The sequence below is a fragment of the Phyllobates terribilis genome, unplaced genomic scaffold, assembly GCF_046119375.1.
Source record: "Phyllobates terribilis strain yellow unplaced genomic scaffold, ASM4611937v1 Scaffold_3__8_contigs__length_932513732, whole genome shotgun sequence".
Classification (NCBI taxonomy): Eukaryota; Metazoa; Chordata; class Amphibia; order Anura; family Dendrobatidae; genus Phyllobates; species Phyllobates terribilis.
Genome location: NW_027362763.1, coordinates 482,066,891 through 482,091,385, shown reverse-complemented (window position 1 = coordinate 482,091,385; position 24,495 = coordinate 482,066,891). Strand labels below are relative to the sequence as shown.

Below are 24,495 nucleotides of genomic sequence, written 5' to 3'. Positions count from 1 at the left end.
AAGCGCTGTGGAATTAAAGATGCTATATAAGTGAGTAAAATAAATAAAAAAATCCACCAGCAATCTGCACCCTGTACATGTAAATGAAATTTCTGCAAATCTATTAACATGCAACTAAAAAATTTGGGGGCTTATTTTTGGTGCAAACTGTCATAAGAAAATCCTCCCTGAATGATAATGACTGGCTAATCGTCGTACATAGATCCACTGCACACTTGAAGCACAAAGTCAGAAAATCCGCAGCAGCAATCTTAGGGTCAGCCTCAAATCTTTGTCATAGAAATACAGTACAGACCAAAAGTTTGGACACACCTTCTCATTTAAAGATTTTTCTGTATTTTCATGACTATGAAAATTGTACATTCACACTGAAGGTATTAAAACTATGAATTAACACATGTGGAATTATATACTTAACAAAAAAGTGTGAAACAACTGAAAATATGTCTTATATTCTAGGTTCTTCAAAGTAGCCACCTTTTGCTTTGATGACTGCTTTGCACACTCTTGCCATTCTCTTGATGAGCTTCAAGAGGTAGTCACCGGAAATGGTCTTCCAACAATCTTGAAGGAGTTCCCAGAGATGCTTAGCTTAGCACTTGTTGGCCATTTTGCCTTCACTCTGTGGTCCAGCTCACCCCAAACCATCTCGATTGGGTTCAGGTCTGGTGACTGTGGAGGCCAGGTCATCTGGCGTAGCACCCCATCACTCTCCTTCTTGGTCAAATAGTCCTTACACAGCCTGGAGGTGTGTTTGGGGTCATTGTCCTGTTGAAAAATAAATGATGGTCCAACTAAACGCATACCGGATGGAATAGCATGCCGCTGCAAGATGCTGTGGTAGCCATACTGGTTCAGTATGCCTTCAATTTTGAATAAATCCCCAACAGTGTCACCAGCAAAGCACCCCCACACCATCACATCTCCTCCTCCATGCTTCACGGTGGGAACCAGGCATGTAGAGTCCATCCGTTCACCTTTTCTGTGTCGCACAAAGACACGGTGGTTGGAACCAAAGATCTCAAATTTGGACTCATCAGACCAAAGCACAGATTTCCACTGGTCTAATGTCCATTCCTTGTGTTCTTTAGCCCAAACTTGTCTCTTCTGCTTGTTGCTTGTCCTTAGCAGTGGTTTCCTAGCAGCTATTTTACCATGAAGGCCTGCTGCACAAATTCTCCTCTTAACAGTTGTTGAATAGATGTGTCTGCTGCTAGAACTCTGTGTGGCATTGACCTGGTCTCTAATCTGAGGTGCTGTTAACCTGCGATTTCTGCGGCTGATGACTCGGATAAACGTATCCTCAGAAGCAGAGGTGACTCTTGGTCTTCCTTTCCTGGGGCGGTCCTCATGTGAGCCAGTTTCTTTGTAGCGCTTGATGGTTTTTGCAACTGCACTTGTGGACACTTTCAAAGTTTTCCCAATTTTTCGCACTGATTGACCTTCATTTCTTAAAGTAATGATGGCCACTCGTTTTTCTTTACTTAGCTGCTTTTTTCTTGCCATAATACAAATTCTAACAGTCTATTCAGTAGGACTGTCAGCTGTGTACCCACCAGACTTCTGCACAACACAACTGATGGTCCCAACCCCATTTATAAGGCAAGAAATCTCACTTATTAAACCTGACAGGGGACACCTGTGAAGTGAAAACCATTTCTGGTGACTACCTCTTGAAGCTCATCAAGAGAATGCCAAGAGTGTGCAAAGCAGTCATCAAAGCAAAAGGTGGCTACTTTGAAGAACCTAGAATATAAGACATATTTTCAGTTACTTCACAATTTTTTGTTAAGTATATAATTCCACATGTGTTAATTCATAGTTTTGTTGCCTTCAGTGTGAATGTACAATTTTCATAGTCATGAAAATACAGAAAAATCTTTAAATGAGGTGTGTCCAAACTTTTGGTCTGTACTGTATATCATATTATAATGCTTCAACTACAATAAAAAATATATTTAGAAATTAATCAGAACAGAATTTTGAGCTCTATAGATAAAACAAATATTGTGTGGAATTTTATTGTTGGCCAACCACAGAATTTTGAAGCATACCGATACAGTCCAACGTATAAGTACAGGTCTCATGCAGCATATCATAAAGACCCTTAGGCCACGGCCCCACTATCAGTATTTGGTCAGTATTTTTTCTCAGGAGTGGGAACCAAAACCAGGAGTGGGTGATAAATGCAGAATTGGTGACTTGTTTCTATTATACATTTTCTCTGATTGTTGCTCACCTGGTTTTGGCTCCCACTCCTGAGAAAAAATACTGACCAAATACTGATAGTGTGGCCTAACATGAGAAGCATGACTAAAGGCTCCGTCACACTAAGCGAGAACGCTAGCGAGATCGCTGCTGAGTCACAAGTTTTGTGACGCAACAGCGACCTCAGTAGCGATCTCGCTATGTTTGACACTTAGCAGCGACCAGGCCCCTGCTGTGAGATCGCTGGTCGTGTCAGAATGGTCTGGACATTTCTTTGATCGTTGAGACCCCGCTGGGTAGCATGCATCGGTGTGTTTGACACCTTACCAACGACCTTGTTGACGACTCAGACACAGAAACACATAGGCGTGCATCGTTATACAGATCGTTACGGGTCGCCGCATCGTTGCTGCGTCGTTGGGAAGATCTGACTGTTTGACATCTCACCAGCGACCACATAGCGACGCAGCAACGATCCCTGACAGGTCGTATCGTTGTCGGGATCGCTGTAGCGTCGCTTTTAGTGTGACGGGGCCTTAAGACCATATATAATTGAAAAAGTAAACAACTTTATTGACAAATAGATAAAAACACATAAAAAGTACAATACAAGGAATCCATACCAGATTAACAACCAGCCAAAAGGAAAAATGGGCAGGATAGTTAGGGGCCCAAGGGATGGCCCAATGCAGATGGGCATGCATGAAGGAATGATGAATCAGCAAATGAAGTACCATATTTTTCAGACTATAAAACGCACTTTTTTCCTCCAAAATTTTGGAGAAAAGTGGGGAGTGCATCTTATAGTCCGAACTGTGGCAAGTACTCTATACCTATGGCTGTGGGTAGTGGTGGTGTGGGGGGAGCGGCAGCGGGGGATGAGCGGGGCACAGGAGGCAGCAGCTGCCTGCTGAAGCCTATGCTGTGCCCGCTGCTAAAGAAAATGAATAGTCACTGCTCCCCACGCCCATGGGCGTGGAGAGCAATGTATATTCATTTTCCTTAATAGAGTGCACACTGTGGCCGCAGCCTAGCTCCTGCTGCCGCTCTGCGGTCTGTGTGCAAGCTATTAAAGACCATGAATATTCACTACAATCTACTTGCATGGGTTGTAGTGAATATTCATGGTCTTTAATAGCGGGCACACAGACCGCCAGCTGCAGCAGGAGCCACGCTGCGGCTACAGTGTGAGCGTTATTAAGGAGAGTGAATGGTCATTGCTCCCCATGCACACACTTCTGGAGTGGGGAGCAGTGACTATTCCGGCACAGCATCTCACACTGTGTGAGGGCGCATGGCAGTAACGCCATGCTCGGCTCACACAGTGATAGTGTCGGCAGCAGAGCGAGACGCAGCTCTAGAGGGGAGAGGAGGTGCGTATAATTGTTTATTTTTGTCTGTGCAGTGTGATGGGGATTAGGGGATGCCAAGCATACCAGGATGGTGGGGTGCCAAGCATACCAGGATGGGGATCAAGGGGTTCCTTCCATACCAGGATGGGGATCAGGGGGTGCCATGCATACCAGGATGGGGATCGGGGTGCCATGCATACCAGGATGGGGATCAGGGGGTGCCATGCATAGCAGCATGAGGGATAAGGAGTGCCATTCATACCAGGAAGAGGGATGAAGGGTGCCATACATACCAGAATGAGGGGTGCCATGCATACCAGGAAGAGGGATGAGGGGTGCCATGCATACCAGGAAGAGGGATGAGGGGGGCCACGCATAGCAGGATGAGGAGTGCCATGCATACCAAGATGAGGGGGGCCTTGCATACCAGGATGAGGGGGACATGCATACTTGGATGAGGGGGGCCATGCATACCAGGATGAGGAGTGCCATGCATACCAGGATGAGGGGGGGCAAGTATACTTGGATGTGGGGTGCCATGCATACCAGGATGAGGGGTGCCATACAAACCACGATGAAGGGTGACATGCATACCAGGATGTGGGGTGCCTAGCATACCAGGATGGGGATCAAGGGGTGCCATGCATATCAGGATGGGGATGAGGGGTGCCATGCATATCAGGATGGGGATGAGGGGTGCCATGCATATCAGGATGGGGATGGGGGCCACATATAACAGGAAGGATGGGGCCATATATACCAGGATGGGGGATATTAACAGAATTGGGGGACATTACCCCTATAACAGTGTCAGCAGTAGACCCCCTCCCCCTTAACAGTGCATCATGACCACATTTTTGGCTGAAATTTTTTTTCTATTTTCCTCCTCTAAAACCTAGGTGCATCTTATGGTCCGGCGCATCTTATAGTCCGAAAAATACAGTATATATAAATCAAAAGAAAGTGAAATAGTTAAAGGTGAATTATGCCAGTAATAATAATAAGAAGAAAGAAAGAAAGAAAGAAACAAACAAACAAACAAACAAAGAGTGGTGCCAGCTAAAATCAATCAGCATAAATGAAGCTAGTAATGCTTGACATCCAACTTATATAAAGTAGTGACTAGAATCATACACCGCAGAGAAAAGCACCCACAACATACATTTTATTTAAACAATGTTCCAGCATGATCAAATGCATGATACCAACCAAAGTAAAGCGGGACTTCTAGTGCTCGGCGAACCCGATGCGCGTTTCACACAGCGTGCTTACACCTCTACTTTGGTTGGTACCATGCATTCCATTGTCTTTAGAAATTTGAAGCCACCACCAACCTGATGACTAGGGACCATAGACAAAACACCTAAGCTCTAGCAAGTTCTAAAAGAGCAAAGTTTATTTTAATTATACCTAACATTTCATCAAAATATGAAATAAATGCATAGGCTTGTAGCATGCGACCTGGTTTTGGAGCACATACATGTGTTCAGGCAGAAAGCCCTTAAGCTGCTGCACAGTTATCCACTCTCTTTCACTGGAAGGTTACCTATTCTGAGCCCTCTGTAGAGGAACAGTAGTGTCGAGCAGGGAGACAAAGGAGGACTGTGCTGCAGATTTCAGCAAATGGATTTCGCCTCAGTACTGGATTCACAGACACACAGCTCAATACTGCTGTATAATGTCTTCCATTCTGCATCTTCTGTCTGTATGGTACAGAGAATGAAGAGCAGAAATCCATGTTTCTGTATGTAATGTGTATAGGAGACATCATCGCAGCTAGTCTGCAATCTCCAGTTCAGAGAGAACTGAAAATTAGACAAAAAGCCTGCAAAAGGGAAAATTAGTGAAAATCCAAGCTAAGACAGAAAAGTTACCTGAAACTACAAGTATAATTTAAAGTTCGGTTTTAGGCTGGGTTCAGAAGGCTCTAAGAAAAATTGGGTCAGTCAGGTCTGCAAATTGCAGATGTTCTGTAGGCAGCTCTGTGTGCCTGTCCTCATTGTGGGCAACTGCAGAAACTGCCATCTATTGCATGTACTGTTCTGGTCTGTTAATGGAACAGAGTAACTGCAATTTTTTTCCAAGTGCTGTGCTTGGGCAGTCCATTGCAAACACAGCGACAGTATATGGATCAAATAATCTCTCATCTAAAAAAGCAAAGTAAGTAAGGAAAGTCATTTGAAGTAAGCACAAGCTGTGCTAGCTTTTAGTATTTGGGTACCTCTAGTTTAAAGTCAGACCTGTGGTTTTAAGGGTGGAGCTGTTACTCCTGCAACATCAAATAATTTTTAATAGGGAATTTAAATTCACAGCAGCACCTGGTTGCAACAATGCCGTAAAGCAAATGCCATGTTGAGACGTAGGCTGAATTCAAATGTCCATATATCACAATCTGAGTATGGATCATGATGCACAGACTGGCCACGGGTTTCCTGACCCGACCTTGACATCCTCATAGGCGTACATGAGGTTGTCATGTCCAGTTTAGGAGACCCGCAGTCCATGCATGTCTGAATTCAGCTTTAAGCTGCATTTACACTGCAAGATAATCATAAATGAGAGTACTTAAAAATGCTTATTTGACGATTATCTTGCAATGTAAACAGGCTGACGATAAAAATGCTTGTTCATTGGGTGAAAGGATCTTTTGTACAGCGCAAAATATCATTGTTCTCAGTGGCGCATCGTACTTTGGAAGTAGGACTCGCACTGCTGGCAGCCTGTGTGCACTGAGCTATGTATTACAAATCATTCAGTATGCATCACTTACTTTGGTATACGTGTATAAACAGGACGTTAAATGACCACCAACAGGAAAAGGTTTACCCATCGGTGGTCGTATCATGCCTTACTCTCACAAATACAGATATCTGATCAATTTCTGTCCAATCAGACCAAAACTGGTATGTGTGTATGGTAAATTAACACAGCACTCCCTCCAGAGCTTATTTTACATGAAAAGGAGGCGTTACAAGTGTGAGACATATAATGACTGACAGTCTGCTCTCCTGATCTACATGTCTCACAATGCTAATGCCCACTTTAATTTAAAATAAGCTCTGAAGACAGATTCTCGGGGAGATCTATGCCCAGTCCATCGATCTTAACATCTCATTTACATACAATAAGACATCAAATTGGACATATAAATCATATTATTATTTTTCATCCTCATATAGACAGCTAAGGAGGGTTGAGCTTACTGACAGATTCCCTTTAATATACTGTACTCATCCACTGCCTCTTTCTCCGGAATCCACCGCCACTTTGCTCCTCTTCTGAGTGATGTCACTACTCTTCAGACTCTCCGAGTCACACTGCGCTCTGGAAATGGCACTTACAATATAAGCCTTATTGTCAGAATGAGGCATAGAGCACAGAGTGAGCCGGATAGTCTGAAGAGCGGTGACGTCACTGAGAAAAATAGGTGAACAGCGCTGGATCCCGGAGAGCATGGCAGTAGGTGAGTATATTACCAAACTCATGAAACTACATGCACATATAGAAGAGTAAAGGAAGGTACATCCAGCACTGGGTCCTCATAAAAAATTCTTGTTTTTTGCAAATCTATAAAAACTCCAGACATAGAGTAATCACATACGCGTTTCAGACGGTTACGTCATTAGTCATTACATATAGCCATTACATATATGCAATGACTAAGGACGTAACCGTCTGAAACGCGTATGTGATTACTCTATGTCTGGAGTTTTTATGGATTTGTAATAAAGAAGATTTTTTTATGAGGACCCAGTGCTGGCTGTACCTTCTTTTTCTCTTCATTGTTCCTTGCTATACTACTAGACCGTCCGTGCAGAGGAGATCCTCAGTCCATGGGTGAGCTGAATAGCAGGTTACCGCAAGGTTTCCTATGACTTTTACAAGCACATATACACACATTTAAAGAATAAAAAACTTAATGGGAGGGCTTCAATAATACACACATCAGAAGCATATATTGCGGATGTCAGGACATGCTAGGCGTTTAATAACAGCTGGAGAGCCACAGGTTGCAGATTGGGATAGGCCATAGCTACTTTGGCTCACTTTTATCTGAAGGTTTTGATATATGGCACTATCTCAACTCAGTTCACATTTCTCTCCTTGAAGATTTTAGAGGATAGGAGGAGTTTCATGGCCATCTTCACTGGATGGAGGAGTAGGACTTGTATGGGTGTAGACAGTAAAGAGCAGGGTGTATTTAGGAGATGAGGTAGGAGTGGTGATATCAGTAGAAGTATACACAGCTCCCACACACAATAGGTACAGGAATTGGTTTGCAGGGCAGGACATGTGTAGGGCACACCCAGAGAAGGCAGACAGATCACATAACACTGGGACACAGGATAGAGAAGTTCACAGGACGCTGCAAACATGTCTTTAGCTTCTCTTATAGCCTTCCTCAAGAGCAAGGAATCCATCATCTTCAATGCTATAGTGGCCTTACTGACAGTGGGAGGGCAGCAGCTCTTCTCGTTCTTCGCTTTTAGCTGCCCATGTAGCCCCACAGAAAATCTGAGGTATGGACTGGCATTCCTGGGAGTACCAGCATTGATCCTGCTGATTGTGGGCTTCATATTCAATGACAATACATGGAGATTATTCACAGGCTCAACCTATGACTTCAGCATCCAGGAGAGGAGCAGACAGAGCCTCCTCATGAAGTATAAACTCATCTGCTTTGTGCTGGGCAATATCATTGGCAGAGCTCTGGTAGCACCAGTCACTTGGCTGGCAGTCACTCTGTTAAATGGGTCTTACTATGCGTGTGCTGTCAGCGAATTTGCCAGTGTGGATCACTATGATATCTTTAGGAATCTGAGCGCTGACGTCAGGAAGTTCACCCTGGCGCAATTCCCCTGTGCCCAGCTGGTTCCAAGCAATTTGACCAGGGTCAGAGAAGAAGTGTTACTGGAGCTGAAGTATCAATCACAGGTATAAGTGGATGTCAGGCTTTGGTGCCAGTTTGCATTTCTATCATGGTATGTCCATACCAGACAGAACAGCTACAGATTTCACCTGTGGATTTGCCTAGGTAAAATCTGCAGCAGATATCGGAGTAGATTAATTTCATCCACAGAATTTTTCTGTTGTGGATTTTCATCACACATTTCACTCATTTCAAAATACAAGAGGTGAAATATGCAATAAATTTATAACAAAATCTGCATGCCTATTCTGCTACAGATTTGCTGTGGATGTTCTACATGCAGATTTGATGTACCCGGCCTTAATGTGTGAATGGTAATATGTCAAACAAGCAGGGAATAACCGATCTCCGGATTACATAACATTGCAGAAGTTACAAGTTGGGACATTTTCATAAATAGGAAGATGGTTTATGTGCAACTACATGTAAAACTGAGCAAAGTTTGACAATTCATAGGCTGATTTACACTATGCTATTATGGTAATTAGCTAGTGAAAATATACATAAATATCAGCAATGAATGATAAAATCAGAGAGCAGGCAAACATTACTTCTGCCTTGCTGCGAGGCTTCCCTATAATGCCCTGCAGCTGTCACTAGTGAATTATCATACCTAGTACAGTGGTGGTCAGTACCTGGGCCATCACAGATCAGTGGTTCCCAGTGGTGCACAGTTTGTATGAAAGAGTCGTTTTCCATCTCCAGAGTCACTGGGTAAGTCTATATCTCCTGCACAGTGTAAGCTCTTATGGTCAGCGGGATTGTCTCTCTTTTTCTCACCTATAAAGTGTAAGGTCTTATGAGCAGTGGAGTCTTCTCTCTCCTGTAGTCCTGAAGAGTGTAAGCTTTTATAGCCAGTGGGGTCCACTCTCTCTCCTGTAGAATGTAAGTTCTTATGATCAGTGAATTCCGCTCTCTCTCTGGTAAGCTCGTATGGTCAGCAGGGTCCTCTCCTATAGAATGTAAGCTTTTATAATCAGTGCGTTCCTCTCTCTCTCCTGTAGAATGTAAGCTCTTATGGTCAGCAGGGTCCTCTCCTATAGAATGTAAGTTATTATAATCAGTGGGTTCCTCTCTCTCTCTCCTGTAGAATGTAAGCTCTCATGGTCAGCAGGGTCCTCTCCTATAGAATGTAAGCTTTTATAATCAGTGGGTTCCTCTCGCTCTCTACTGTAAATTATAAGCTTTTATCACCAGCAGGGTCCTCTCTCTTCAGTAAAGTGTAAGCTCTTATGAGCAGTGGGTTCCTCTCTCTTCTGCGAAGTGTAAGTTTTTTATGGCCAGCAGGGTCCTCTCTGTCCTGTATAATGTAATCTTTTATAATCAGTGAGGTCCTCTCTCTCTTGCCTGTAATGTATAAACTCTTATAGTCAGTGGGGTCCTCTTTCTTGTAGAGTTTAAGCTCTTATAGGCTATGCGAGTCCTCTATCTTCTCTACAGTGTAAGCTCTTTTGGTCAGCAGAGTCCTCTCTCTCCTGTAGATAGTAAGCTCTTATGATCAGTGTGGTCCTCTGTCTGTGTCCCCTGTAAAGTGTAAGCTCTTATAGTCAGCAGGGTCCTCTCCTATAGAATGTAAGCTTTTATAATCAGTGGGTCCTCTCGCTCTCTACTGTAAAGTATAAGCTTTTATCACCTGTATGGGCCCTCTCTCTTCTGTAAAGTGTAAGTTCTTATGAGCAGTGGGTTCCTCTCTCTTCTGCGAAGTGTAAGTTTTTTATGGCCAGCGGGGTCCTTTCTGTCCTGCATAATGTAAGCTTTTATAATCAGTGAGGTCCTGTCTCTCTTGCCTGTAATGTATAAACTCTTATAGTCAGTGGGGTCCTCTTTCTTGTAGAGTTTAAGCTCTTATAGGCTATGCGAGTCCTCTATCTTCTCTACAGTGTAAGCTCTTTTGGTCAGCAGAGTCCTCTCTCTCCTGTAGATAGTAAGCTCTTATGATCAGTGTGGTCCTCTGTCTGTGTCCCCTGTAAAGTGTAAGCTCTTATGGTCAGCAGGGTCCACTCCTATAGAATGTAAGCTTTTATAATCAGTGGGTTCCTCTCGCTCTCTACTGTAAAGTATAAGCTTTTATCACCAGTATGGGCCCTCTCTCTTCTGTAAAGTGTAAGCTCTTATGAGCAGTGGGTTCCTCTCTCTTCTGCGAAGTGTAAGTTTTTTATGGCCAGCGGGGTCCTTTCTGTCCTGTATAATGTAAGCTTTTATAATCAGTGAGGTCCTGTCTCTCTTGCCTGTAATGTATAAACTCTTATAGTCAGTGGGGTCCTCTTTCTTGTAGAGTTTAAGCTCTTATAGGCTATGCGAGTCCTCTATCTTCTCTACAGTGTAAGCTCTTTTGGTCAGCAGAGTCCTCTCTCTCCTGTAGATAGTAAGCTCTTATGATCAGTGTGGTCCTCTGTCTGTGTCCCCTGTAAAGTGTAAGCTCTTATAGTCAGCAGGGTCCTCTCCTATAGAATGTAAGCTTTTATAATCAGTGGGTCCTCTCGCTCTCTACTGTAAAGTATAAGCTTTTATCACCTGTATGGGCCCTCTCTCTTCTGTAAAGTGTAAGTTCTTATGAGCAGTGGGTTCCTCTCTCTTCTGCGAAGTGTAAGTTTTTTATGGCCAGCGGGGTCCTTTCTGTCCTGCATAATGTAAGCTTTTATAATCAGTGAGGTCCTGTCTCTCTTGCCTGTAATGTATAAACTCTTATAGTCAGTGGGGTCCTCTTTCTTGTAGAGTTTAAGCTCTTATAGGCTATGCGAGTCCTCTATCTTCTCTACAGTGTAAGCTCTTTTGGTCAGCAGAGTCCTCTCTCTCCTGTAGATAGTAAGCTCTTATGATCAGTGTGGTCCTCTGTCTGTGTCCCCTGTAAAGTGTAAGCTCTTATGGTCAGCAGGGTCCACTCCTATAGAATGTAAGCTTTTATAATCAGTGGGTTCCTCTCGCTCTCTACTGTAAAGTATAAGCTTTTATCACCAGTATGGGCCCTCTCTCTTCTGTAAAGTGTAAGCTCTTATGAGCAGTGGGTTCCTCTCTCTTCTGCGAAGTGTAAGTTTTTTATGGCCAGCGGGGTCCTTTCTGTCCTGTATAATGTAAGCTTTTATAATCAGTGAGGTCCTGTCTCTCTTGCCTGTAATGTATAAACTCTTATAGTCAGTGGGGTCCTCTTTCTTGTAGAGTTTAAGCTCTTATAGGCTATGCGAGTCCTCTATCTTCTCTACAGTGTAAGCTCTTTTGGTCAGCAGAGTCCTCTCTCTCCTGTAGATAGTAAGCTCTTATGATCAGTGTGGTCCTCTGTCTGTCTCTCCTGTAAAGTGTAAGCTCTTATGGGCAGCAGAGTCCTCTCTCTCTGGTATGTTAATTGTAAGCTCTTATAGTCAGTGGGGTCCTCTTTCTTGTAGAGTTTAAGCTCTTATAGGCTATGAGAGTCCTCTATCTTCTCTAAAGTGTAAGCTCTTTTGGTCAGCAGAGTCCTCTCTCTCCTGTAGATAGTAAGCTCTTATGATCAGTGTGGTCCTCTGTCTGTCTTTCCTGTAAAGTGTAAGCTCTTATAGGCAGCAGAGTCCTCTCTCTCTCGTATGTTAATTGTAAGCTTTTATAGTCAGTGGGGTCCTCTTTCTTGTAGAGTTTAAGCTCTTATAGGCTATGCGAGTCCTCTATCTTCTCTAATGTGTAAGCTCTTTTGGTCAGCAGAGTCCTCTCTCTCCTGTAGATAGTAAGCTCTTATGATCAGTGTGGTCCTCTGTCTGTCTCTCCTGTAAAGTGTAAGCTCTTATGGGCAGCAGAGTCCTCTCTCTCGCATGTTAATTGTAAGCTCTTATAGTCAGTGGGTTCCTCTCTTTCTCATCTGTAAAACAAAAGTTATTATGGTCAGCAGTGTCCTCTCTCTCCTCTCTCTTCCATGTATTTTATGGGCAACTACAAGCTTTCCAGTATTGAAATTTGCCACAAATCAAAATTTTGGGGAAAATTGGGCGAAGTTGGCGAATTCAAATTGCAAAAGATTCGCTCATCCCTACTGGATAGTCTCAAAGCAGACATCTTCAGAAACTTTTGTCTGATATAACATCACTTCTTGGTCAGCTTACTTTTAGAATAATTTACTGTGTCAAGATTTTGGCGCAAGTTGGTTCCTTTCTGCTGCCCACAGATCCCCCAAAAAACACATCATGACTAGCCTAAATCTAAATGCAATAGAAAGCGCTAACATTTTTCAGATTTCTACCAAAGTTAAGGAGCACAATAGTAATTCTGCCTCAGTGTTCTTTTTTCTACAGGTCCATTTATAGATCCCTAAGCCTATACGTTAAAGAGGTTTTCCCAGAATATACCATAAATGAGAACAGATATCCATATTCACATATTTACATCACTTTGGTGAAATCCTCACCTGCTATACATTTATATCTATTGATTTCTAAACAATACTGTGTATGTGACAATCTGCCATTATAGGACCTGAGGTGATGTACCTTATTGATGAGTCACTGTGTTTAATGCGTTCAAAAACCAGGAAAACCAGGTAATTATGAACCCAACCCAGGCTCTCAGCAAGTGTTTGCACATACATGGTACATTAATCTTCAGATGCCGGGTGGTTAGTCTATATGCCCAGTAACAACAGTTTAATGTTGACCCTATGTGTGCCTGGAGGGGCACAACAAGTTATAATCACTTAGTTATGGACAGCTGTGGAAGGTAGGGCTTTCAGCAAGGATGTGATTAGCACTATAGGAGGTGATTAAATAGGTATATCATAGTTTTCCCCCATGACATTTTTAGCATAAATATGCCTTCCTCAAATTCCTTCAAACTGATAATACCTTTTTCCTTTTCCTGCCCTCTCAATTATAATAAGGGTGTTTTTCTGTGTATGCTTGTGAACATACGTAATGCAATTTTTCACAATGGGCTGATTCATAATTAGCAGGTTTTTTTTTCTTTTTTGACTTGTGATTTTCGCTTACGTCTTTTGGTGCCAAATTCATTGATTTTTCCACGCATTTCATGAATTCTGCTCAAAGCCTAAAATTAGCTTTTCCTCTATCTTTAACTGGTTTTACAGCTTTTTAGCCGAGAGGATCAGAAGGTTTTAAGCATATCAGCAATGTCAGGTAGAAGGTCTTTGCATCTTTGTGACTGATCCATGATAGAGGGGATATAAATAATAGCTATCTGTGTTCTTAGGGCTCTGCCATGTTCATAGTAATGACGACGGCATTTAGAGAAATCAGCTTTTGCTTTATACAAGAGTAATGAATGCAGGGATTCACATTTAGCTATCAATACTTTTTTATGTCATCAAACGGAGAGTGTTTATGTGATCCTTCTAGGTCCCCAATCTCCCCCAGCAGACAGGTGATCTCCTGAGTGCGCTCACATTTTTTATGGGTCCCATGCTTAATAAGGACTCCCCTAATCACACTTGTGTGCCTCCCATACAATACAGGGATCTGTTCCCTCAACAGAGTTTACTGCAAAATATGTGTCAAGAGATTCTTGTAAATCAGTCCTCACAATTGGGTCATCAAGAAGAGACGAGTTCAAACCCCAGTGACAATGCCCAAAGGGTTTGTTCGGTCAAAAGTGATAAGACTGCAGACTTATGAATCCCCCCAGCGCAGGCACTGTGCGTTGCGGGGATTCGCCGGTATGAGAACCAGTAATGGAGGGTATGTATATGTTATACATACTCCCGCTCTCCATACACTTGTATTGAGCAAGGCCGTGCCTTCTAGTCGGATGTGTCCACTGGCCGTCCACGTCACTAGACGGGGCGTGGCCTCGCTCCATACAAGTGAATGGAAAGAGGCGGCGCTAACTGGCTGGGGGCATGTATAACATATACATAGCCTCTTGTCCCGGGTCTCATACCGGTGAATCCCCGCAGCGCACAGTGCCTGCGCTGGGGGGATTCATAAGTCTGCAGTCACACAGAGTGATTGCAGACATCACTTTTGACCGAACAACCCCTTTAACTGAGACACTAACAAGTGCATGATGCAAGAAGAAGATATTATCTATACATGGCAGCACAGTGGCTTAGTGGTTAGAAATGTTGCTTTGCAGCGCTGGGATCCTGGGTTCAAATCCCACCAAGGGCGACATCTGCAAGGAGTTTGTATGTTCTCCCCGTGTTTGCGTGGGTTTACCTCTGGGTTCTCCGGTTTCCTCCCAGACTCCAAAGACATACTGATAGGGAATCTAGATTGTCCTCTCGCATAGAATGAATGGCCTGTTGGTGTGAGGCTTCAATTCTCTGGACTAAGGAATCAATGTCTTGTTATGTTGGTAAGGCCTGTATTAGTTCTCACAACACCTGAAGATCCGAGTGCATCGGAGATGGAGACGTATCTATGTGTAAGGTTGTGGGGTGCTACTGACTTGTCTGCAAAGACTGCAATAATTCTAGGCCCTCCATGTCAAAAGGATATACAGAGGCGTCCAGAGATGAGGAGGCGGGGGTGACCTCCATGTATATATCATTCAAGGTCTTGCGGGGCTATCCAGGGGGTCGTTTGGTGGTTCCCCGTGAACTGGCTGATGGGTTGAGCATTGGCGCCATGTTCGGCATAGAGAAGCTAGCAACGTCCGAAATGGCATGTGAAAAAAATGCCCGATGGTATTGTTCTGCAAGTCTTCCGGACGTGTGGTCAGTGGTGAAGATCTTATGCTGAGGTAAGCTGTAATGCAGAAAGTAGTCTGTATCATAAGATGGTGGTGTAGTTATGTTAGAGAGCCACTAAATGGCAGTAGGAAACTGCCGTAAACTTGTTAATAGAAAATTAACACTTACGTTGTATGAATTGTCCAGAACTTTGTGTAACTCTCATAGGGGGTTTGTGAGGCTCGACCAGGGAGGCAAATATGGAGCTTCTCCGCAGGACAGCCAGATCGTGGCCAAATCCAGACAGTAGAGCACAGAAAATCGTGCATGAGGGCAGGAAGGTACAGAGGGACTATCGTCAGATGACCAGCAAGGCCCCCTTGTCTCTGGAGGGGTGAAGGAGGAAATGTGTAACCCTTGGCATGTGACTGTTGCAGTCAATGTGTGGCCTTAGTGGTTACATGCCATACTCGTAGCATCATGGCTCTCATTCCTGAGCAGTGATGGGGTGGACATACCATTGGTGAAACCTGTCCAGCCACAAAGGGGCCCAAGAGATATGGAGGCCCAAGACCATCTCCAAAGCAGGTTGAGTTGCGCATTATGATGAGCTATTGGACTGCAAAGGGCCCATATATTGTTCTTGCACATGGACCCTCTTCTGTTTCTGTCCACCCCTGCACTGGTCAGACCAGAAGGACCACCACAGTTGCTGTGCTGGGTTGCCAGGGGAGGGTAGAGGTAAATATAGTTTATTTGGGTGTTAATTTTTTTTCAAAGTTGGATAACCGCTTTTATGTGAACCTCTTAATGGGAAAGTATTGACATGGATACTTAATCAATTTCTGAAAGGAATAAGATGTCTTAGTTCAAAGTAAAGTGTTCAGGTGTGATTACTTTCATGGTTTCATGCTATGATCTTGTGGCCCTCAGACTTGTTAAGATGGTATGAATAATACATTAAAAGGTAAGGCGTGTAAGCATTGCCTTCAAATTAGGTCACAAATCAGAGAAAGAAGTAAAGGATAATATATTACATCTTGAAATCTTTAGAATATGTAACCATATATATGATTTAGAGCAGTGCCTTTCTTGGAATAGGTTCACATTTAGCATCTGCTCTACACTGAGCACTATGCCAGGAAATCTATCTAAAACTAACAAAAAATGGCATTCAGCTGACACCCCCAATGAAACCATTCAGTATAATGGGTCAGACGATCACTTTGGACTCTTGTTGGCCTCCAATCTAGAAGTGATAAATACAGAAGTGGTGCACATGTTTCTATTATACTTTTCCTCTGACTGTTCCACTCCTGGTTTTGGCTTACAAATACTGATGTAAAATATTGACCAAATACTGTATGTGTGAACGTGGCCTTAAAGGGATTTACCCGTTATCAACCTATTAATACCGTTTTTAATTATTCCTGTGTTACACCTAAACGCTACGTGTGTTTAAACAAATGTTGATCCTCCCTGCCTGTGGGGAGTGAACTAGTCCTGAACAGCTGTCAATCATTATTACAGTGCTCTGGGATGCACCCATAATGGTATGACTGACATCCGAGCACGTGCAGGGAAGTGCAGGGACACAGAGAAGGACTACTTCTTCTACATTCTCCTAGGGGTAAATTCTGCTGTCAGGTACCATTTATCACTTATTACAATATCACGTACATGTACGTGATTGCATATAGAGAGGGCAAAGGAGATGAGCTCTCTCCACATGTGACAAATAATGGCTATACTAAATAGCTGGCATTTGTCTTTAACAGCCTGGGACAGAGCTAAGTTCTGTCTGTGGCGGTTAACCATTTAAACGCTGCTGTCAGTCTCTGACAGCGGCGTTTAAATTGAAGGTGCTCAGACTTGCTGGCTTCAGTTTGAGTCCCATGACAAGATTGCAGGGCACCAATGGGTTACTACGGCAGTCGGGGGTCTGCTGAATCCTGCCATCTTGGTACTCCTCTGAAGCTCTGCTAAATTCTAAGCTTCAAATGAGCTCGATTTTCACTATATACTGCGGTGTTACAGTATATAGTTTAGGCGATCAGGCAAGCACAGATTCACGTCCCCTGTGGGAATTAAAAAATAAAGTAATAAACAAAAAAAAGTTTTAAAAAATATAAAGTTCGAATCACTTCTTTTTTCCCCATAAAAATGTAAAAAAAAACATATTTGGTATTATCGTGTTAATAAACGTTCGATCTATCAAAATATAAAATGAATTAAGCCAAATGGATAAACGCTGTAATGAGAGAAAAAAAGCGAAACACCGGAATCGCAGTTTTTCCACCTTAAACAAAATGCAATGAAAATAGATCAAAATGTAGTATGTACCATAAATTAGTATGAATAAAACCGAGAGCTCATCACACAAACAACAAGCCCTCACCTAGCTCAATCGACAGAAAAATAAAAATTTTACAAGTCTCGGAAAATAGTGACACAAACGAAAACACTTTGATTTATACATTTCTGAATTTTTTTTTGCTAAGTAAGGGCTCATTCAGACATCCGTGAAACTCGGTCTGAGCACGGACCGCAAACCTTGGACTGGCCGCGGGTCTGATGACCCAAACTCAGCAGCCTCATATACGCGGACCATTCTCAGACTGAGTTTCATGAAGTTCTGAATGAGCCCCGAATGCAAAAAATTCTATACAAGTTTGATATCGCCGTAATCATATTGACATGGAGAATCATAATTCAGGGTAATTTTTACCACAGAATGTACGCTATAAAAATAAAACCCCCAAACCATGGCAGAAGTGCATTTTTGTTCAAATTTTCAGCACAAAATTGGACTTTTTTTTCTGTTTTCCAGTACATTGAATGATAAAACAAATGTCATCATTTAAAACTACAACTCGTCCATCAAAAAACAAGCTCTCATATGGGTATGTCAACAGAAAACTAAAAAAGTAATGGCTCCTGGAAGAAGGGAATGAAAAAAAATTAAAGCTTAAAAATGAAAGTTGGCTATGGAGGGAAGATGTTAATGATGCCAAAGTGCGAGATGTCTCAATAACATGCAAGATCTCATGTTTTGACAGGAAGGACTGCAATGGATGGTAATTGGATCCCACTCTGCATTTTGGGATCCCACAACCCAAAAGTTCAGACCCAACTTTTGATAGAAAGTAGTTTCTTTAAGAGGCAATTTAGGGACTTCTTTTTTCAATTTGAGATATTTAGAAACCTGTTAGTGTGGAGCTGCCTAATGCGGTCTTAAATTAAAAAAAGGCAACAAGGAAAGTGGTATTCAATGAAAGGGGTTATCCAATTCTTTAAAATGTATGGCTTAACATAGGCCAGGGGCTTAAACAGAAATCATTGGGTTCCATAGCAAAAGTCCCAATTGGGGCTCTTTCCCCACTGCCCCCACCAAAAAAAATCAATATTTGCCGGGTTCACAGCAGATAGGCGCAGTCATAAAGAAGAGCATACCTCCCAACTTTTAAAGGGAATTTGTCATCAGGTTTTTGAGATGTAATTTGACATCACTGGAATCAGGGTTTCTGCCCCTAAGTTTACTGGATACAGCAGTTATTATACAATCACAGTTTTCTCTGCTGTAGATCTACCAGAGATCAGATGTTGAGATGTATAACCCCACCCACACCACAGCTTTCTGTGTACATTGTATAGTGACAGAGAGCTGCTAATCATTGCTGGTGGAGTGGTTGGACTAGGAGGCGCAAGGCCAGTTGTCCAGTAGTGATAATCCGTTGATTAAACGCTGAGGGTTCCACTCATCAAAGCTTTCAGAATTCTGGTATAAAAGGTTTAAAAAGTTGCAAAATTTAGCCGCAACTCAGAGTTTGCGTCTTTTGGTGTCTTCAAGCCAGTTTCTGACAGCTACGACAAGATAGGTGGAGATGGGCCAGAACAGGGACATGGCAGGACGCCAGAGCTCTTCTAATTCATGGTGACCTGTGGTGTTCCCTACATCAGAAATCGCACTAGAGTATGATTTCTGGCATAGCATACAGAGGCGTTCGCCACTCGTCATATTCACTTCTTCATACATCAGAAGTATCTGACTCCAGCACACCCTCTTATCAAGACTGTAGTTAACAAAGCTGGTCTTGATTAATTGGGCCCTGAGTGTATTGAAATAGCAAAACACAGCCCAGTGACACATCCCTGTAATCAGGCTCTCTGCTCTTACATTATGGTGCTCTCAGATTGTATAGTAAAACCCTGCTGACAGATTGCCTTTAAAGACAGGGGGCGGAATGTGTATTGTGACTCTTTCACAATAATGTAGCCCCTACTAAAATCCCTTAGTTTACTCAACCATTATGATAGCCCTTTCATGGCCTCCATAGAGTATGATGCCACCCACACCTTCTGACTCACATGGTCTGTTACTGCTAGTGGTACGCCACTGGCATAGGCCAACAATATTAGGTTGGTGGAAGATTGACTCTTGGAACCATCACCAATCAATCGTTTGAAGGAGCTGGGGCAATCACTTGAATGGGACAAAACTGCAATATCAGCATACTGAAAGGATTGCGTGTGCAGTACATACCAATCTATACAAAGGAGATTTGGAGCTTGCAGGAGCCATCATGGCCACCTTCAAACAGCTGATCAATAGGGTGCAGGTAGCCGGGCCCCTGACCGTCTTGTATTGATGGAAATTAATTTTAAAGAATTTCATTTTCCTTTAAATCATACCATGATGACTGCATGCAAGTAGAATTTTTGTAACAGTCATGTAAATTAATATTTTAAGAGGTAATGTTATCTTATTTCACGTAATTTGCATACCATTGCAACTCAGATATTTCCAGGCTGTTTAATGAAGAATTATATCTTTAATCGTTCCTTCTTATGATTTCTTACAGGTTACTGGATGGCTCTTGATAGCATTTGTGGCAATCTTGTTCTTCATGGTCCTGTGTGTGGCTAGGTGTTGTTCTCCTCTTACTTACCTGCATTTGAGGTACTGGACCAGCTACGTCAACAATGAGCAGACTCTGTTTGAGCAGGCAGCAGATAAGCACTCAAAAGTGTATGCCATGCAGAACATCAAGAAGTTTTTTGGGTTCTCACCTGGTAGTAAAAACATTTCTGAAATTCGCATCCCTTCACATATGGATTGGAGAACAATCTCTGGCCTTGACTTGTTAAAGGTAGTCAATCAGGACTATTGTCATTACAGTCTTCTTCATGCATGGGCAGATGAGGAACCATCCGATGGGAAAGTTATTCCTATTGATGTAGGACAAGTCCCGGTGGATACGACTTCCCCAGCGGAACTTCCTAAAATTCTATAGTTTACTATATTTGTCGGTGAATGGCTCAGTGAGTCAAATGGTATAGGTTCCTTGACGTTTGCATGAATGGGGGCATGGATCTATGTAAATCATTTACCACGTAAAGAGACTGAGCGGAAATGATTGGCTTCAAGCAATAAAAATGTTTTAATCATGTGTCATTTGTATGATATTTCCATCTTACTAACCAAGTCTTATGATTATAAATTAGAATTGTAATTTATCTTCACCTTCAGTGAACTGAACTGAATTATGAAGGAGAAAGAGATATGATTAGCTTTTTCTGTTTTCTTTAGAAGTAACAGCATGGTTCCACCTTTGAGCTACAGTCCTCTAGGAATATTAATCTCAATGTCCTAATAGTGTTAGCTGAAATGCTCACTGACAGCAACAGAGCTTTCTGCCTGTATTGGACTGTCAGGTGATGATTTCAGAATTCACATGCAAGCCCATTTACACAGTACACTGCAATACTGTAGCGTTGCAGTATATATAATTAGTGATCTGACAATTGCAGATTCAAGTATCCTGATGGGACTAAAAAATAAACTAAAAAATATTAAAAAAGGTTTTAAAAATATATATATGAAAAAAGGGGGATTAGACCTACTGGCAATTCGAACCTACAGAAACTCATCCTAAGATAAAACATAAGGTAAGACAGATAATGGTGCTGTCCTGAGGGACTACTTGGAAATAGAATTACCGGTAGGTCTAATTCCCCTTTTCCAGTACATCCCTTCAGACAGCACACCAGGAGCAATACCAGATAAATAGTACTGGGGGGATACAGAAGCTCTATAGGACAATTGTCCTGGGCAAGAACTAGGCTAGATATAGTAACTGATCTGTAAGATCAGAAGAAACTATAAATAAAATCAATTTATCAATTTTACCTGAAAACCCATGAAGTTCATCTGCACATTCCTAACCAGAAACAACATGCCCAGTTTTAGATCCATAACACCCCAGAACACTCAGCTCGAAAGAATAAAGGCCTAAAGGCAATTCCACTACAATGTGCAAATATATGAGGGAATAGCAAGAGATCTTCCCAATGATCTTTTACACCTAGTCTGCAAAAGCGACAAGGGGCCATCCTCTGCGAGGCATGAGGCACAAACATGGAGGCACAAGCCCGGAGGACAGAGGCATGAGGCACAAGCCTGGATGCCAGGGGTACAAGCCTGTTGGCCAGAGGCACAATCCCAGGGACCAGAGGCACGAAGCTAGAGGTCAGAGGCACTACATACAAGCACGGAAGGCCCGAGGTGTACAAGTCCCAGAAGCTAGAGGCCAGAGGCTCGGAGACACGAGATGTACGAGGCATGGAGGCATCAGGTATATGAGATCTGGAGGCACGTGGTGTACGAGGCATGAGGCACAAGGCTAGAGACCTAGAGGCCTAGAGGCACGAGCCGTGCTTGGAGGTGTGAGGCACGAGGCCAGAGCCGCGCTTGGAGGAAATTAATTCACCAGCTTAGGCACAGCTGGAGAGCAGTCTCCATATACAAGATAATGTACTGCATTAACATCATATGCCCTCCTACAGATGGAGTAGTCAGACTGAACCTGGTTTGGCGAGACAATAGTGGAAACATCTGAGTGTTATCCAACCACAAAATGCGGACAAATGTGAGGCAGCAAAGTGAAATCAAACCATCAGGCATAACCCAGGCATGTGGCCTAACTTTAGCTCAGAGGCCCGAGGCCTAGGTTTCGTACCTGAAGCCAAACTTCAGCACGAGGCCCAAGGTCCAGCTCGGCATAAAGGTGTGTGGCTAGTATCAGCCCAGAGGCCTAGCCCATCAAGACATTTACATAGTGCACTTACTTGTGCTGTCTCCACACTGTCCCATAGCTTCACCCCTTCCTTTCACCTCATAACTTTCGCCTCCGGATTAGAAACAGGGTAAATAATAGTAATAATGTTTTTATTTATATAGCGCCGACATTTTCCGCAGCGCTTTACAATTCAGACAATTTACAGACATTATTGCCACTGTCCCCATTGGGGCTCACAATCTACATTGGCTATCAGTATGTATTTGACGTGGAAACAGGTAATTCTGAGAGCCCACCATGGAGGGAAGCGGCGTCACAAACAGTAATACTTCATTTTTGCAGATGATGCATAGGCTGGCTGATGGCTGAGGGACCTCTTCCCAATGAGGCATCAGCTCCGGAACGGAAGGGAAGGCCTAACCCCCCCCCCCCCGATCCCACCTAAGTCCATACACTGATACAGTAACTAATGGCTGAGGGACAGGGGATTGAAGGCCATGACGCTGCGATCCCACATGAGTCCGTACAATGAAATTTTACAAGATATCTTCACCCTAGGAGCAACTCTCATGCCACTATCCCCTGTAGGACAGGAAAACACTGGAGGGTGGAGGTGTGAAGGGCCTTTTAACCTCAATGATCCTATCACTGTATAGGTCAGGAAGGACTACATCCTGGTGTGCTGTCCAGAGAGACTTACTAGAAAATAAACATATTTGGTATTGCTGTGTCTGTAAAAGTCCATAAGTAAAAGCTGTAGACAAAAAAATCAAAATACCAGAATTGTTTTTTTGGGTTCTCTCACCTCCCTAAGAAAATGCAATAAAAAATGATTAAAACTTCTTATGTATCCCAAATTGGTATCAATAAAACCTCCATCTCAGGCCGCAATAGAATGGCCCTCACACAGCTCTATCATCGGAAAAATAAACACATTATGCTTGGACAAAGCAATAGAAAAAATATATATTTTATAAACTTCAGAATGCTTCCATATAGTCTTCCATATTCATCAGCTCTGTATAATCCCGCCCCCTCCATTGAGTGACAGCTTTCGGCCTATACACAGTGTACACAGAAAACTGTCAATCAGTGGTGTGGGTCTGGTTAAACAGGGCTCAGCATTCAGAGAACTGCTAGATCTGCAGCAGACAAAACAGTGATTTTATTAAATATGCAGCAAGCAGCCCAGTAATTCACACATCGCTGAAATCAGAGTCATGCTGCTCTCAGATGTGGCAGCAAAAACTTGGTGACAGGATTCCCTTTAAATGAAAAAAAAACTACCGTACGTAGGTTTGGTATCACCATAATCATACTGACCTGAAAAGTATTTTTCACGCCATTTTTACCATACAATGAACACAGAAAAACAAAGCCCAAAAAACAATGGTGCAACTGAATGGTTCCCTCATTTCATCTTCTCGTACTTTGAATTTCTTTCACATTTTTCATTTACATTTTGTACAGTGAATGGTAAAATGAATTGCTTTATTGCAAACTACAACTTATCCTGCAAAAGAAAAGCCTTCATACGGCTATGTAGACAGAAAAATAAAAACTCTCAGTAGGACGTGAAGCGGCACCAGATCCAATCTCTAGCCCTCCAAATCTGCTACCTTTTATCTGGAAATAATTAGTCTTATGGATGTTCTGTGCTCAGGAGGTGCTAGTCATAGACAGAGTTATATGCCAGAGAGAAGATAATAGCAGAAAGACTGCACTCACAAATAGATGCCAAAATGAAGTCCTTTATTCCAGACTGGCTGTTTCTGACATGTCCAATCTGGAATAAAGGACTTTGTTTCGGCACCTGTTGGTGAGTGCTGTCTTTCTGCTATTATCTTCGCTCTGGCAGAAAATTAAAAAAGTCATGGCTTTTGGAAGAAGGGAAGGGAAAAATGCAAATGTAAAAAATTAAATTTGACTGCGAAGGCTTAAAATAGCATTCTAACAAATTAACTTTAATAATCTGTTGCAGTCGCAATATTCTAGAGTTGTAATTGGTTTCATCCTCACACAGGTGCATCTACAGTTGAAACCAGAAGTTTACATACACTATATAAACAGACACTTCTGCAAGTTTTTCTCAATATCTGACATGAAATCAGAATAAACCTTTCCCGTTTTAGGTCAATTAGGATTACCATAATTTTTAATATTTGCCAAATGCCAGAATAATTAGAGAGAGATAATGTTTTAAGGCATTTTTATTACTTACTGCAAAGTCAAAAGTTTACATGCACTAAGATTACGTCTGGCTCATCCTTGGGTACAATTTCAAGATACCTGAAGGTGCCTCGTTCATCTGTACAATTATACGCAAGTACAAACACGATG

General features: G+C 42.6%; 1 protein-coding gene across 1 annotated transcript; it reads left to right on the top strand.

The window, feature by feature from the left end:
• Positions 1–7,784: 7,784 nt before the first annotated feature.
• CALHM4 (calcium homeostasis modulator family member 4) lies at positions 7,785–20,526 on the top strand. The gene is made up of 2 exons (XM_073673187.1): positions 7,785–8,495; positions 19,939–20,526. Exons 1-2 carry the CDS (start codon positions 7,935–7,937, stop codon positions 20,368–20,370), a joined length of 993 nt encoding a protein of 330 aa, XP_073529288.1. The 5' UTR covers positions 7,785–7,934; the 3' UTR covers positions 20,371–20,526.
• The last annotated feature ends 3,969 nt before the right edge of the window (positions 20,527–24,495 follow it).